General features: G+C 36.4%; 2 protein-coding genes across 6 annotated transcripts; one reads left to right on the forward strand and one right to left on the reverse strand.

Moving 5' to 3' along the window:
- Positions 1-211: 211 nt before the first annotated feature.
- On the reverse strand, positions 212-9,630 carry LOC140782756 (RNA polymerase II C-terminal domain phosphatase-like 4). The gene is made up of 8 exons (XM_073129505.1): positions 9,383-9,630; positions 8,160-8,245; positions 5,313-5,446; positions 3,798-3,978; positions 2,466-2,755; positions 1,398-1,586; positions 1,113-1,151; positions 212-705 (listed from the first exon to the last, which is right to left on the reverse strand). The coding sequence occupies exons 1-8, from the start codon at positions 9,538-9,540 to the stop codon at positions 394-396; spliced, it is 1,389 nt and encodes a 462-aa protein (XP_072985606.1). The 5' UTR covers positions 9,541-9,630; the 3' UTR covers positions 212-393.
- Positions 9,631-9,863: 233 nt separating this feature from the next.
- On the forward strand, positions 9,864-11,547 carry LOC140782757 (uncharacterized). 5 transcript variants are annotated; one of them, XM_073129507.1, is made up of 6 exons: positions 9,864-10,091; positions 10,171-10,273; positions 10,340-10,635; positions 10,743-10,809; positions 10,895-10,966; positions 11,070-11,547. In XM_073129507.1, exons 1-5 carry the CDS (start codon positions 9,943-9,945, stop codon positions 10,928-10,930), a joined length of 651 nt encoding a protein of 216 aa, XP_072985608.1. In that variant the 5' UTR covers positions 9,864-9,942; the 3' UTR covers positions 10,931-10,966; positions 11,070-11,547. The 5 variants fall into 5 exon arrangements, with proteins under 5 accessions (XP_072985608.1, XP_072985607.1, XP_072985609.1 ...); XM_073129506.1 differs by having other exon boundaries at positions 10,895-11,547; XM_073129508.1 differs by lacking the exon at positions 10,895-10,966.
- The last annotated feature ends 1,577 nt before the right edge of the window (positions 11,548-13,124 follow it).

The following is a 13,124-nucleotide window of genomic DNA, read 5'->3' on the forward strand; positions in this document are numbered from 1 at the left end:
TCAAGCTTGAATTGATTAGATCCAATTTGAGTTAAGCTTGAACCAACCTTGCAAAGTGCCTATTTTCCTTGGGAGCTCGCCTAATATCCAACGATGGGAAAAAATGAAAAATTGTTAGTCTAACGTAGAACTAGCATCCTATTTCACCTACTAATACATGGAAACTGGTCAGCGTAAGTATCTATGATGACAACAAATCATGATGCAATGGTTACCTAAACTCGAAGATAACTTTCAGGACGTGGTATAATATTCTTAACACAGGAGGTAACAGGGAATCCAAAGCAATCATACATAAATGCTCTAAACAGTAGATTTTGTACTGCATATACTTCGGAACCATAAAACTGTTAATAAATCATCAATTGTTTCTATAAAAAAGTTAGTAAATCATCAATTGTTTCTAGGAGTGCTGATCGTAAAGTCTTCCTCCTTTTGCCGATTCCATCGGTAGTTTGCTGCTTCAATCCAGCTAGGGCTGACCAAGAACTTCTTGTTTTGCACAGCCCAGCGTGCCTTCTCTGTTCCTGAATCCGTTGCAACAACATGTGTGACAGATGAGTCCACATCAGTACTACATGTTGCTCCTAATTGCTCAGCCATCTTCCAGATTGACTGATCCTCGGCACGAGACTTGTATGGGAACACCCGGCTGAAAACTATTTTACACCCTTGTAATATTTCCTGGCGGATTTTCTTCATTACCTAGAACAAAAGAAAAAATAATATAGAACCAAAGTGTAAGTAGAAGTTCATGACAAAAGCTTTAGTTAGATTCAATTAATTTATTCAACAATGGTTAAAATTGGCTAATGTTTCATAACTTGAAAATACAGACATAAAGAAGGCATTGGGTCTGAGATGAACTCCATGCATTCAGATCAAATTTTCAAATGATAAAGCAATGTTTCATGATTGAAGACTCTGAGAAGCAGATCGATCACAGCTATCTGGTATAAAAGCTTTATGCGACCAGGTGGTCTGAGCCGATGACAGATGCAATAACATAAGCTTTAGTTAAATTAATGAGTTATTAGAAGCTCTTCATGCCTATATTACTATAGGAGGTAAAACAAGAAAATACAGGGTATCCTTATGATTGGATATTTTACCTGTCTCACATCTCTGGATGAGAGATCTATTCCAAGTTCCTGCAGGAGGTAAAAGAATAAGTGAAGATGTATGCATATATACATATATAAGTTTATATATAACAAACATCTAGCATGAGGTTAAAAAGCTGACTTTCTATTACTCACTAAAAAAGCCTATGAAATGGAGTTAGCAATAGAAAGTCATGCAGCTGCAGCATTGCAAGATTGAACCATGCTAACTTAGTAGAGATTAGATGAAACCAAAAACTGAACAGATTCAAAAGGAAAGTTCAACTAACTAACCGGATCAAAAAACCTCTGATGAGACTTCTTTAGAACATTTAAAATTGTTGCAAGTGCACCGTCAGACTCCATTTCATCTTTCATTGACTCTGACAATGATTTAATTGAAAAGCCAAACTGGCGACAACTAGAAGAAAAGAAATGGTATCTTTCCATCTGGATTAGGTTTTCTTTGTGCTTCTGCCACACCTATAACAATAGTGTCTTTTGTATTAGCCAAACCAGTGTCATAAATAGTATAATTCTACAAGTACAAGCATAAGTATCAAAGTAATCAAATATAATGGTGTTGAAGAATTTCTAGAAGCTAATCATTTATTGTCCTACCATTTTTGCCATTTTTTTCCAGATGTTAAAGCATGCATCATGCATTTTTGATATTGACTATCTCAATCTGCAGGAATAGGAGTTAAGAACAGCTTTATTGTCAACACATGAGGTTATCTTCCTATATGAAGTCTTAGAAGAACAAAGCTTTCAAGTTCTAGCCACAATGATGCCCCACGATTAGGAATGTACACTGAGGTAACCCTTATTGTGCTCTTTAACAGGCTTGTGCTTGTGTCAACCGTTAAAATGATCAACAGACTTTCTGATATTTTTCCCTTCTCTTGCAACAAAGACTGTCAGGAACAACACTGTAAAATCTTTCAAAGTTCTAAATATTTTAACTAGTTATTCAAATAACAGCATATCTACTTAAATCCAAATTAACAATTAAAATCTGAAAAAATAAATTAAGGAAATAAAGGAAAATGTTACTCGAAAGTTTAATAATTTCCTAATCTTCATCCTTTCATACATGACTCCAAATTCTCTGTCACATGCTTCAAACATGGAAATGATTCTGATGCCATCAGTAGTAAAATTTATATCTCAAAGGGAGGTCTTGTTGATGAAGTTAGTTACCTGATGGTTCATAACAGTAGTTGTTATGTAGTCATTGTTGTAAAAGTCTAGATTGCATGAATAAATTAGTTTATAAAATATAATAGAATCTTACTTTGGATATTTCCAAAAGTTATTAAGATAATTCAGAAAATGTAGCTGGCTAACAAATAAACTTACAAACTCCGTGTCGTCAAGAATCACTGCAACACTTTCAGCACCCAGCACCACATCAAGGCCCTTCTGATGTCGCTGGGTGCAATCAGACTGTGAGATTACTTTTGAATTGAAGTAGACATTCCCAGGGTCAAGAAGCTTGACCATTTCCAGGGCATACGATCGCTCTGCCATAGTGTACACATACATATCAAACATACTACTTGCTTCTCTCAAAAAGTCGTGGATGAAAGGCCTCAACTTTGTCAGCATATGAATGGAGTCCAGTCTGAATAAGCTTCTGCCGGGATCATCTATAAAATGAGAAATAAAACAAGTTCATCAACCTTTTACATGATAATAAAATTTCTAAGGAGGAATAATGCAAAACGTGGTGGAGAGAAAGAGATAGATGGAGGAGGAAACAAAGGGAGAGAAGGAATAGGGTTTCACACCTCCACCCTAAAATTGGTTTCACACTAATTTTCTCAAAGGAGCAAAGCTAAATAATCTTCATTAACCTAAAAAAAAAATTATGGATCTATATATAGAACTACAATGAAAAGTAAACAAAATACACAATAAATATAAAATATACAAAAGATACCCTAAATAAATAAAAATACAAAATCGATAATAACCAAATCCCTATAGGGGAGAATCATCAACTGTCTGCGCCACTTGCACTAGTACACACGCTATCATATCCTATCAATGATGTCCATATCAAAGAAGTTGAAGGACAACAGATGAAAACATAAAAACACACGCATGTGCACGTGCGTGCATGCGTGTGTGTGCGGACGCGCATGTGTCTATGTGTGTTTGCGTGTGTGTATTGTGTGCGTTAACTGATAAATGTAAGAATGTTCCAAAAGCCCATTTGGGAAGAATCATGGTTTAAAGCTTTAGTTTCGATTATTGTCCTAGAGAGAACTAAACATTCAATGTTTCATTCAATTTCGGATACAGTTTGAGTTGCTTGCTTTGATTTGGATTCCCAACCACCCGGCCAAAGCTTTAAGCCATGGGTAGATTAGCATACTCACACAATTACAAATTTCATAACAAAGCCCTCTTTTCCATTTGATGATGCACGTTATTATCTTTTGTCTCTTTATTCTTATAATAGCATCGATAATCTCCACATATATCAGTTAAGAACTGAATGACTAAGTCCAACAAGCCAGATTGAGTTTGTAGGGGAAGGAATAAAGGCTCAAACAGCCAGTTAGCTTCAGAGAAAAAGAAGCATGTATACCATTTATGAGGTAAAAGAACTATAGAGATAGAGAAGTTTTTGGGCTAGAAGGAAAATATAGTTATGCAGAGGAACATACTAATAAACAGTAATACCTTTTGTTGAATCAGCTTGCCTAATTAAATAATCTTCTTCAATAGAAACATCTACAAGACGGGTTGAGTTCAGTAGTGTATGATCCAAGTCTAGTATAAGTATGAGCTTTTTCTCACGCAACAATTTCTTCAGATCAGCTCCACGTAGTCTATCCATCTCTGTAGCACCTAACTTTAAATCCTGCACTAAAGAGTTATTCCTTAGGTGGTTATTAAAAAATTTAGCAAATTTGAGTCATCTTTATAAATGGATGAATGGTAAAGAAACATATTACATGAAATGTTTTGCAATTTTATCAAAATTAAAATATAATATGCCATGTTTTTCGATGGAGGTTTCACGACCAAGATTACAAGGATAAAGTACTACAATACATGCTATAACTTATAACAAAATTCCTGTTTATTGTATTACAATTGTTGCTGTCTTTTTTTCACCTATATGGGATGATGAATAATTAATCATGTTGATGTCATGTTTTTACTTGTATCACTTTATTGTAATTTTTAGCATAACTACATATTGTGAAAAAAAATTAAAAATAGAAGAACACATCCAAGAAATCTCATATACATGACAAGCATGAAACATATCATGCTGATGTTATCCTCACATAGCATGTCAGATAGTGATACTGATGTGAATATTCTGAAAGTAGAAGCTCCTTCTGACCTAGAAAGCCTTTGTTTTATTGATGCTTAAATGACAGAAATAAAAATAAGGGTGTATGAACTTATGTACTTGTTAGGATGAAATTTGAATAATGTGCTGTTATTTTTTCTTCTTCATTTGATCCATTTCAATTTTCTCCTTTTCTAATTCCTGTCCTTAAACTTAAATTTCTCCACTGGAGCACATATTAGGCACATGGCTGTCGAGACAATTAATGTCCAGAAAAGTCTACCTAACAAGATATGGTCAACTATCATATCTTAGCCAAATATGGGTTTATTTTCTAAGCAAATCAAATTTACTTGTGATCATATGCATGGTTCAATCTGCTATTTCAAGCGTGCTTTTCCCATTATGTCAATTTTTGGTAAAATTTGAGAAAAAATATCTTAACAAAAAAGATTTTGGATTTCTCTCCATTAAGGAAAGCCCCCTACAAAATGAAAAATATAAACACACTGCGTATTAAAAAGGCAACACCAAAAAACTATGTCACTCAGATTCACATTTTAGACCAAGCTAACCCCCCAAGAGCAAGGTGCCTTTTCATTACATCTTAGAGCTAGAAGTCTAGACCATATTTAAAGTTCAAGAAAGCTTTATCAGCAAACCTAGGAGTAGAAGTTTCTCTATAGGAAAGGGACAGAGAGCACTCAGACTCAAGTATGAGAAAGCAAACTAGTTAAAGAAATTCTCATGAGAAAATCCTGGAACTTAGGTATCTAATTATTGACATTTAAAAATTCAAAATATTATGAAGGGCTGATATCAGCCTCGATTCATAATTGACAAGGTTCTGAGCTTGACTTTAATCTACACCACTCAGTAGTTACAAGGTTTACCTTATGAATGTAACCAAAAGCAACTCCTGATCCATCATCTTCCTCAAGCTGCCCACATCTCATGCACAATCCTCTAAAAAATCCAGGATGTGGAGGGCATATATCAGTTGGATTTTCTGACTCTGCAGATGTACCTATTACAGGATAAAATATAAATATGTAGTTAGACCAATCATTAATTAAATGATGAGCTCATGTGACCTAGGCAAAGATCTGGCATCTCTAATGCAATCACAAAATAACTGAAAAAATGAATAAATTTTAGGTGAGACTACTAAAGTACATCAGTACTCTAATTGCATAAGAGTAGATAAATATAGCATAATGCAAGTTAGCAATCCTCTTGGTGCTATTGAATCGAACAATTGTTCATAAAAAATTGGAAAGCATCAAAGTTTCCAACTTTTTCATGAATCCAATTCTTCCTAATGTAAAAGGCAACACAGAAAGATGTACAAGAGTTCTTCTCATAAAATTTGTCCTGAAAGATGTGATAGGATCAGAAAATCGAAATTCCAAAGAGATGAGCTGAATCAGAATGGAAACATGAACATCGCAGACTTGGAAACATTGAACTGTCAGCAATTGTATCACTAAAGATTCTCATGTGTTTTTTGATAAATTAATAGAGCTAAATAGTTCTAACTTCTACACTGGATAGTGCTCAGTTCCCGGTTCCCACTTCAGTGATCTCTAGCTGGAATTTAGGGGGAGTAGTTTTCATACATAATATGGTTGTTGATGGCATGAGCAAGTTTTGAAGCTTATTTTCATGTTCTTGAAAAACTTGAATTGATACAATCTATATGTGTTAGGATCGTTTTGCTACGTCTTTAACTTAATCACATATTTGATTTGGGACATGTTACTTTGCTGAAAATTGACTAGTCAAAATTTACTTAGAAATATGTTTAAAGATTTTGTATCGAATCAATTTCCTTATAATGCACATGCGTTTCACGAGATATTTCTAGTGTTTGTCTTGATCTTATTTTTGTAAATTCTAGAAAATTATTTAGGAATTGCGTTTTGTCTCGAAATTGCGAAGGGGGAGATTGCAAGAGAGATATTTTTGTAATAATAAATTCGTGAACAAAACTATATTTATTTGAATTGTACAAATTAGATTCAAATGTATGATAAAGTCACACGTAACTTATGAAAGATCAGATTATGTGAAAAAATCGAGTCAAACATTTTTAAAAAAAACTTTTCAACTAATGCATTAAAATCTCATCCGGATGAGAGTCACGAGACTGAGGGCGTCCAAACGGCCAAAACGCGAGCACTTAAGAAAATTTAAGTGACATTCGGATGACGTGCATAAAGGAACAAAAGAAAGTTCAGAATTAGAAATAGCTTTAGAGATTCCTTTGATAACTTGTTCTAGCATGAATCATAAATAATTAGATATTCATCACATCTATTTATGGGATTGAGAGCCAAAAATAAGACATTCATCTAAGTGAAAACTCTAGGAACTTCTACTTTCAATTTAGAAGAGTTCTTGAATTTCCTCACGAAGTTAAATTCTTATCTAGAGGAGAGCTTCTACATATGTCCGAGTGTTGAGCTTCAACAACGGATAATCCTAAAGCACTGCAGAGCTGAACCAAGTCTCTATCAGCTACCACCACCGATCAATGAAGAGTTTGAGTGATCAATAGTGACGTACTACACACTAGACGCAGATGTAATCTAGTTATGAAGTAGTTAATCGAGATGGACTTTGAGCAAGAGATGTAGACTTCAACACTTAGATGACAGACTATATAGGGGATTATAAGTAGTGTTTGTTTCTAAAAACCATAAGATATAGATTGATCCAGTTTGGATGAATTTGTGGTTTTATTCCTTCTTGATGCATTGAGAGGTTTTCTACTTTAAAAAATGTCTGCCGTGTTACTTTTCCTATTCTTATTCTTACTTGCTTTTTGTTTTTTACTCTTACGTAAACTTCTACTCATCGATTTGAGTTTCATTTTCGTAATTAGAGTAGTATTTGGACTTCCATCTCCTACTCGGTTTCGTTTTTCAATGTTCAATTCTTAATCGGATTTCTAAACCTAGCAAGATTCAGTTTTCCTAAACCAATTTGGATTTAGTTTTTTTTTACTTTGATTTGGACTTTTATTTTTCGTAGCTCTAAACCTAGCCAAACTAGGAATCCTATCTCTCCCAAATTTTCACACCATAATTAAGCCTAGTATTTCAAGTCTATCCATTTAAGACCGGTTGATTCAAAGCTATAGATAAAATGAATATCTATGCAAAATATTTCCTTGTTCTCCATCCTAGCAAAGATAGATTTAGGGCTAGTCTTGTTCAAAGTTAATAGTAGAATATTCTTATTGCTAGTGTCATACTTAATCAGTTATGCTTGCAACTTAAACTAAATTTGTAACATGAATATGCATCCCAAGAAATAAAAAAGTATCTACTCTCTCACAAGTCAAGAGCAGCAGTATATACTAGTTAACGATAAGGGGACATTAAGTTCCAAATGGACATTTCATAATGAGTCTGCCAGTATCAACTTTATCGAAGTTGAAGAGAATATGAGAAGAAGAGTTACTCAGAAATGAATAGAAAGAAAAATCTAGCTCTCAAAATAACTTAAGGTCCTGACCCTACTTGAAAGTGAATGGAGGACATGGATAATGGACTCATGTAAGTGTGAGCAGTCGGAACTTAAGGCCATTTTATTGTATACTCTACTGCTGCATTTATTAAGATATGAAATGTAAATGAATGCTGCTTGCAAATGTAAATAGTTGATATCACTATATATTTCTAAGAATGAGATTAAATCTATATCTTCAAGTTCATCAATCTAACTAAATATACCAGTCTTTTCTAGGTTTTTCTCCAGCATCACTCTCTCCTGCAGCCCTTCCGAACTCTCAAAATCCTCAACTTTACGTTTCTTATTCCTGCATATGCATGTAGGAAATGATAATCACTGTAGTGTACATAGATATGCAAATTAACACAAATGCTTATTGAAAGCCCTACCATGAAATTAAGATTAACATGGAAGACAGAAAACCAAGTAGAAAACTGATGGTTCTCTAATCATAATCCACAGCGGTACTACAATTTTCCCAACTGAACCAACGCATAATATGGATTTTTAATTTGTCCCGATCATAATCTACAAATATCAACCTTCAACAAAATGTATGATTCCCACTACCAAAATTGTTCCTTACCTGGCTTTCTTGTTGAACTCAGAGTCTCAAACAGAACAATGAGAAAAAGGTAATCTATCATATTGATGCCATATATCACCATATCCTGTAAACATTTCATATTGGGGCGCTAAGATCAGAGGAATTTATATTAGGTTAACACTTGCATGATGGGGCTTCAATTAATCTGAGCCAACATAAGCCATCAGGAACATCTCAACGAAATCGACTCAGGACCGAAATGTTGATTTTCTAATTTATTGTACAGTGTTCAACATGTTGAACACTGATGATATTCCCCAGCAATCCTGGAAGACAAAATAGCTCAAAGCATTCCAAAGCTAGCAACCAACTAGTGGCTACTTGTACACGACCTCCACTATCTTAAATTACTGGTACAACAGATGTGTTCTATTTCGTAAAGAAAAAGGCCATCAATGATGCGAGGCATGTCTGGAGAAGATCAAGCAAGCACTCTGATGTTTGCTTTTACCAGATCCTATAACTAGTTGTTTGCTGAAATTTTCACGAAATACAAACTTAAGACCCTACCTATGAGACAATGTGAAATAAGCTTCATCATCAATAAGGAAATCGCCCATTAGCGTTGCTTGTTTTCATGCCCGTGATAAAAATCACAATTTATCGTTGACAATAAGAAAAGTGTTTGCATTTCAAAATCGAAGAGAGTCCAAGTCAGTATTCTTGGAATGGTTTTGATCTCATTACTTAAGTTCACGCGCAATTAATAGGATTCTATGAATCGTACCAGATACACTTGATGTTTTACTAGCAAGCACATATTATCTAACACAAACTTAGAAAGGATTCTATTAAAAATTAATCTATTAAAGCCAGTGAGGAAGAGTAAGAAGATACCTCTGCTCGTGGAGTTCATCATCTTCCTCGACGCTGTTGGTCTCATCGTCGTCAGGAAAAGGTTCCGACGAATCAAATTCCAACTCGGCGTCGAGGATTGCGGCGAAATCGTCGCTGCTGCTCGAGGAGAGGGATGGGGATTCCGCAGCCAAACTCATGCTTGCATATCATATGGAGTAATCGTGGACGAATAAAGAGGGTAATAAAAGAGGGAATAGAATCAATAGAGTGGTTCCCAGATTCAGAGAGAGAGAGAGATGAATTGGGACTTGGGAGGGGTTAGTTAGTTCAGGCCTATGAACAAAGCCCAATGGGCTACGGGCCTAGCCGAACACTTCTCGGCTCTTCGAGCCCAACCTACTATTTGATTTTTATACCGGCTTGCTGCAAACTCCTGCATCGGAGTTGTAGACGATCGCAAAGTTCTCAGGGTATATTAGCCAATCCACTGGAAGAGATTTAAACTACGCGACGAGGCCGCTCGCACCGCTCCAAATTCAAAAGAGCGAGAAGTTTTCGATCTGCCCGCCAAATCCGAGATTAGTTCCTTAGTCTCCGGCATGGAGGCAACTCCCAATTCCTCCTTCCCATCTACCGACGAGCTCTCCGCCGCGACCGCCCTCCTCCTCCTCCTCTTCCCTTCGCCGCCTTCGTCCAACTTTAAACCATCTCTTCCGTCCTCCTCTTCGTTCTCAACTCGCAGCCTCAGGTGAGCTCTCCCTTCTCTACCTCATCGCCCAATGCTTAGATCGAACCTTGTATTGACTCCATTACCCCATCGCCTGCAGCGAGGAGGATTCGTCCTCGTGCATCTCTGATTCGTGCTCTTCCTTGTCCAATCCTCTCCGGATCCTCGCCGTCGTCGCGTCCCTCCGCCGAATCGACCCCAAGGTTTCCGTCCTACATCTGAACTCTTCCAGATCTAGATCTAGAGAAGTAACTATCATATGTGACTAGGACCAGGTTCTTAAGATCGCTCGCTCGATAATCCAAAAGAACAAGACGGAGGAGACGACGACGAAATTGAGCGCAGAGAGCGAGGAGAGCGCCGTCTCGTCTCTCTCCACAGCGTCCTCGGGGTACGCTCACGCTCCGGTGAGGACAAGGGGAGGGGTGACGAAGAAGCCGAAGAGCGCCAGATTGCGGCGACGAGCGGATGCGATACTGAAATTCTTGTCCTCGGGATCGTCGTCCGAGGCCAAGATCCGCGAGGTTATTGGGAATAGGCCGGATACCAGCAAAGCTCTTCGCATGTGAGTCTCATAGTTTACCGAATTCTTATTCTACTCCACTCCATTTATATAACGGAATAGCATAGGAAGTTATTCTTTCTTATTCAGTAGAGTTATTCTGTAACCAGGCTTTTGAAGCAGGAAGAGGTGACCCGATCCGGAGCTGGAGGGCGTGTGGATCCATTCTTATACACGGTATGTAATAATATATTCTTCTAAAGGGTTGCGTGTGGGTTTTTTTATGGACTTATGATGGTGTTTAATGGCTTTAATTGGACAGGTTAGTAGTCTAAACAACGAAGTTAACTCTGCTTAGTTACCACTAGACCAACTACAACTACTACACGGGGAGGTAGAAATTAATAAGAGGCTCTGCTTTCTTACTTAGAAGAGACGACATCTCTTTCTTTAATTGCTCTTATTCTGTTCTATTACCTACCATGAGTGTGTTACAGCAAGTAGTACGTATAATCGCGAGGTTATATTAAGCCTCCTGGCTAAGAAGCTCGTGAAAGTTTTGGGTTTGGCGAGAAGTCGCTCTGATGCAGTGGAGCAATTAAGGTAAGGGATTGAGAGCAGTCACTGTTATGACTTTCTAGTTCCCACTCGTGCAAGAATCTTCTGGAAAGCGGGAGGGAACGAATTTCATGCAATTTGGGGGTACTTGGCAACAATTGATTGGCTGCCAACTATCAGACTGCAGCAAATTGCTGCAGCTGGGACCCTCAGGTGATCCACACCATCAGGAAGTCGGTTAGATGAATGCCGGGCCACGAGTGATTTGGTTCAGGATTCTGCCTTCTTGGGCCTTTGGACCCAATCCCAACTGAAATGTGTAATATTTTATCTTTTGACTCCGCTGGCGGTATAACTGGCAACCGGGTATTTCAAAGCTGAATACAAAGCTCCCTTTAACTCAAAATAAAAAAAGTGATTGACCAAACTAGTCGATCAAACTACCAACCAATTTTAGTATAATTGGTAGGTATCTTTTTTTCATGGCCAAGGAGATTATAGGTTTGAATTCAAATTCAAATAAATATTGTAGAGAAATTATTTAGTAATTTGGTGGCTTAGCTTGATTCGGTTGATGACTTAAGTTTAGAGGAACAGTTTGGCAGCACAATAGCTTGGAGCAAGTTTTAGCAGCATTTGGTTTGGAATAATTATTCGGCGACATATATAATTTGAAGTTTAGACTAAACAGTTAAAAGTTTGGTGGGATCTAAGTACTTTTATATCTAAGAAGGGTTGGTTCATTGTCCGGTCTATATTTAGTTTTCGAGTTCATGAATAATAAGAAAAAACTAGTGGATCAAACTGAGCTCGGACTAAGCTTAACTGAATTGGGCGAAATGATCACCTCTAGGTGTGGTTGGTGGTACGTGACTTTACATTTTATGAGTGAGGCAATTAATTGGATATTATTTTCTTGTAGCACACCAATCTAGGTCAAATCATTCGAGATTATTCTGACTCTAAATCCCAATCTAGTGAAATTATCGAAGGGCCCTCCCTTTGTTCGAGTTGATAGAAAAGAAAAATTGAGACATTTAAAAAAAACTCAATTAAAAGAAAGTCAAAGGTTTCAAAATACAACTTAATTGCCTTGAGAATAGCACATCCTAAGAATATTTTTAGCTAAAATGTTTTGGAACTCAGGTAATTCTAAGGATCCTAGCAAAAATCAAAGTTTATATATTTATAATAAAATGCCAATTAGTAATCTCCTTGATTAGCTTCACGATAAATATAACATAATTCAAAATTTGTAAAATGAGTTATCAAGCGATCTTCACAGACTCCCCTTTGATTTATTACTTGGATTGGATTAGTAGTTGAGAGTCGATTATTTCTAACTCCATAGTATTTACCCTAAAAAGAGCTTTGAAAAGGCAAATAGTAACCAACATTCCTTTGCTCTTAATATTTATTAATTAATTAATTATTATTATTATTATTTTATATATTTTTTGTTGACGAAGTTGCTCTTAGAAAGGTAGCAAGGGACTCTTCTACCTCCTATTTTTTCTTATAATTTTTTCTTGGGTATCTTTTGAGGGTTTTGAACCCTCGGACTAAGCCGAAGCTTGATTTACCTCATCGCCATCACGCAGTATTATTAAGGAAGTCCGCGAAGTTGCCAATTATATCCCTTCATCATAAATTGCCTTCTTAAGTTCACTCATGCAACACTTGAAGTAGTTATCCATCAATTTATTTTTCTGCTTTCAGCACATTGGTCTAGATCTATCATCCTATGATAAGAGGTCAAGGGATAAACTCGAGTCCACACATGATGTATGATTACAAAAAAATTATTTGATGTTTTCGTGACAACAATGGCACAATGTACATATGGACTTGGGCTATTGTAACATAGTATCTTAGACAAATTGTGGTCAATTGTTAAACCTATATATCAAAATTAATAGGCTTATTTTTCTAGCCCACGAGTATTGGTTATGTTAAATTTTTGTCGCGCTGACCCCTTAGCTGCATCATTATTA

This window comes from Typha latifolia, chromosome 2, assembly GCF_019914945.1.
Source record: "Typha latifolia isolate L0001 chromosome 2, TyphaL0001v2, whole genome shotgun sequence".
Taxonomy (NCBI): Eukaryota; Viridiplantae; Streptophyta; class Magnoliopsida; order Poales; family Typhaceae; genus Typha; species Typha latifolia.

Excerpts from the sequence above, each read along its gene's own strand:
- LOC140782756 (XM_073129505.1), bottom strand. The coding sequence starts at position 9,540 with ATGAGTTTGGCTGCGGAATCCCCATCCCTCTCCTCGAGCAGCAGCGAC. Across the intron at positions 5,447-8,159 it reads GAAAAACCTAGAAAAGACTG|GTACATCTGCAGAGTCAGAA; the intron begins GTATATTTAGTT and ends ATCCTGTAATAG. Across the intron at positions 706-1,112 it reads CATCCAGAGATGTGAGACAG|GTAATGAAGAAAATCCGCCA; the intron begins GTAAAATATCCA and ends CTTTTGTTCTAG.
- LOC140782757 (XM_073129506.1), top strand. The coding sequence starts at position 9,943 with ATGGAGGCAACTCCCAATTCCTCCTTCCCATCTACCGACGAGCTCTCC. Across the intron at positions 10,092-10,170 it reads TTCTCAACTCGCAGCCTCAG|CGAGGAGGATTCGTCCTCGT; the intron begins GTGAGCTCTCCC and ends CATCGCCTGCAG. Across the intron at positions 10,274-10,339 it reads TCCGCCGAATCGACCCCAAG|GACCAGGTTCTTAAGATCGC; the intron begins GTTTCCGTCCTA and ends ATATGTGACTAG.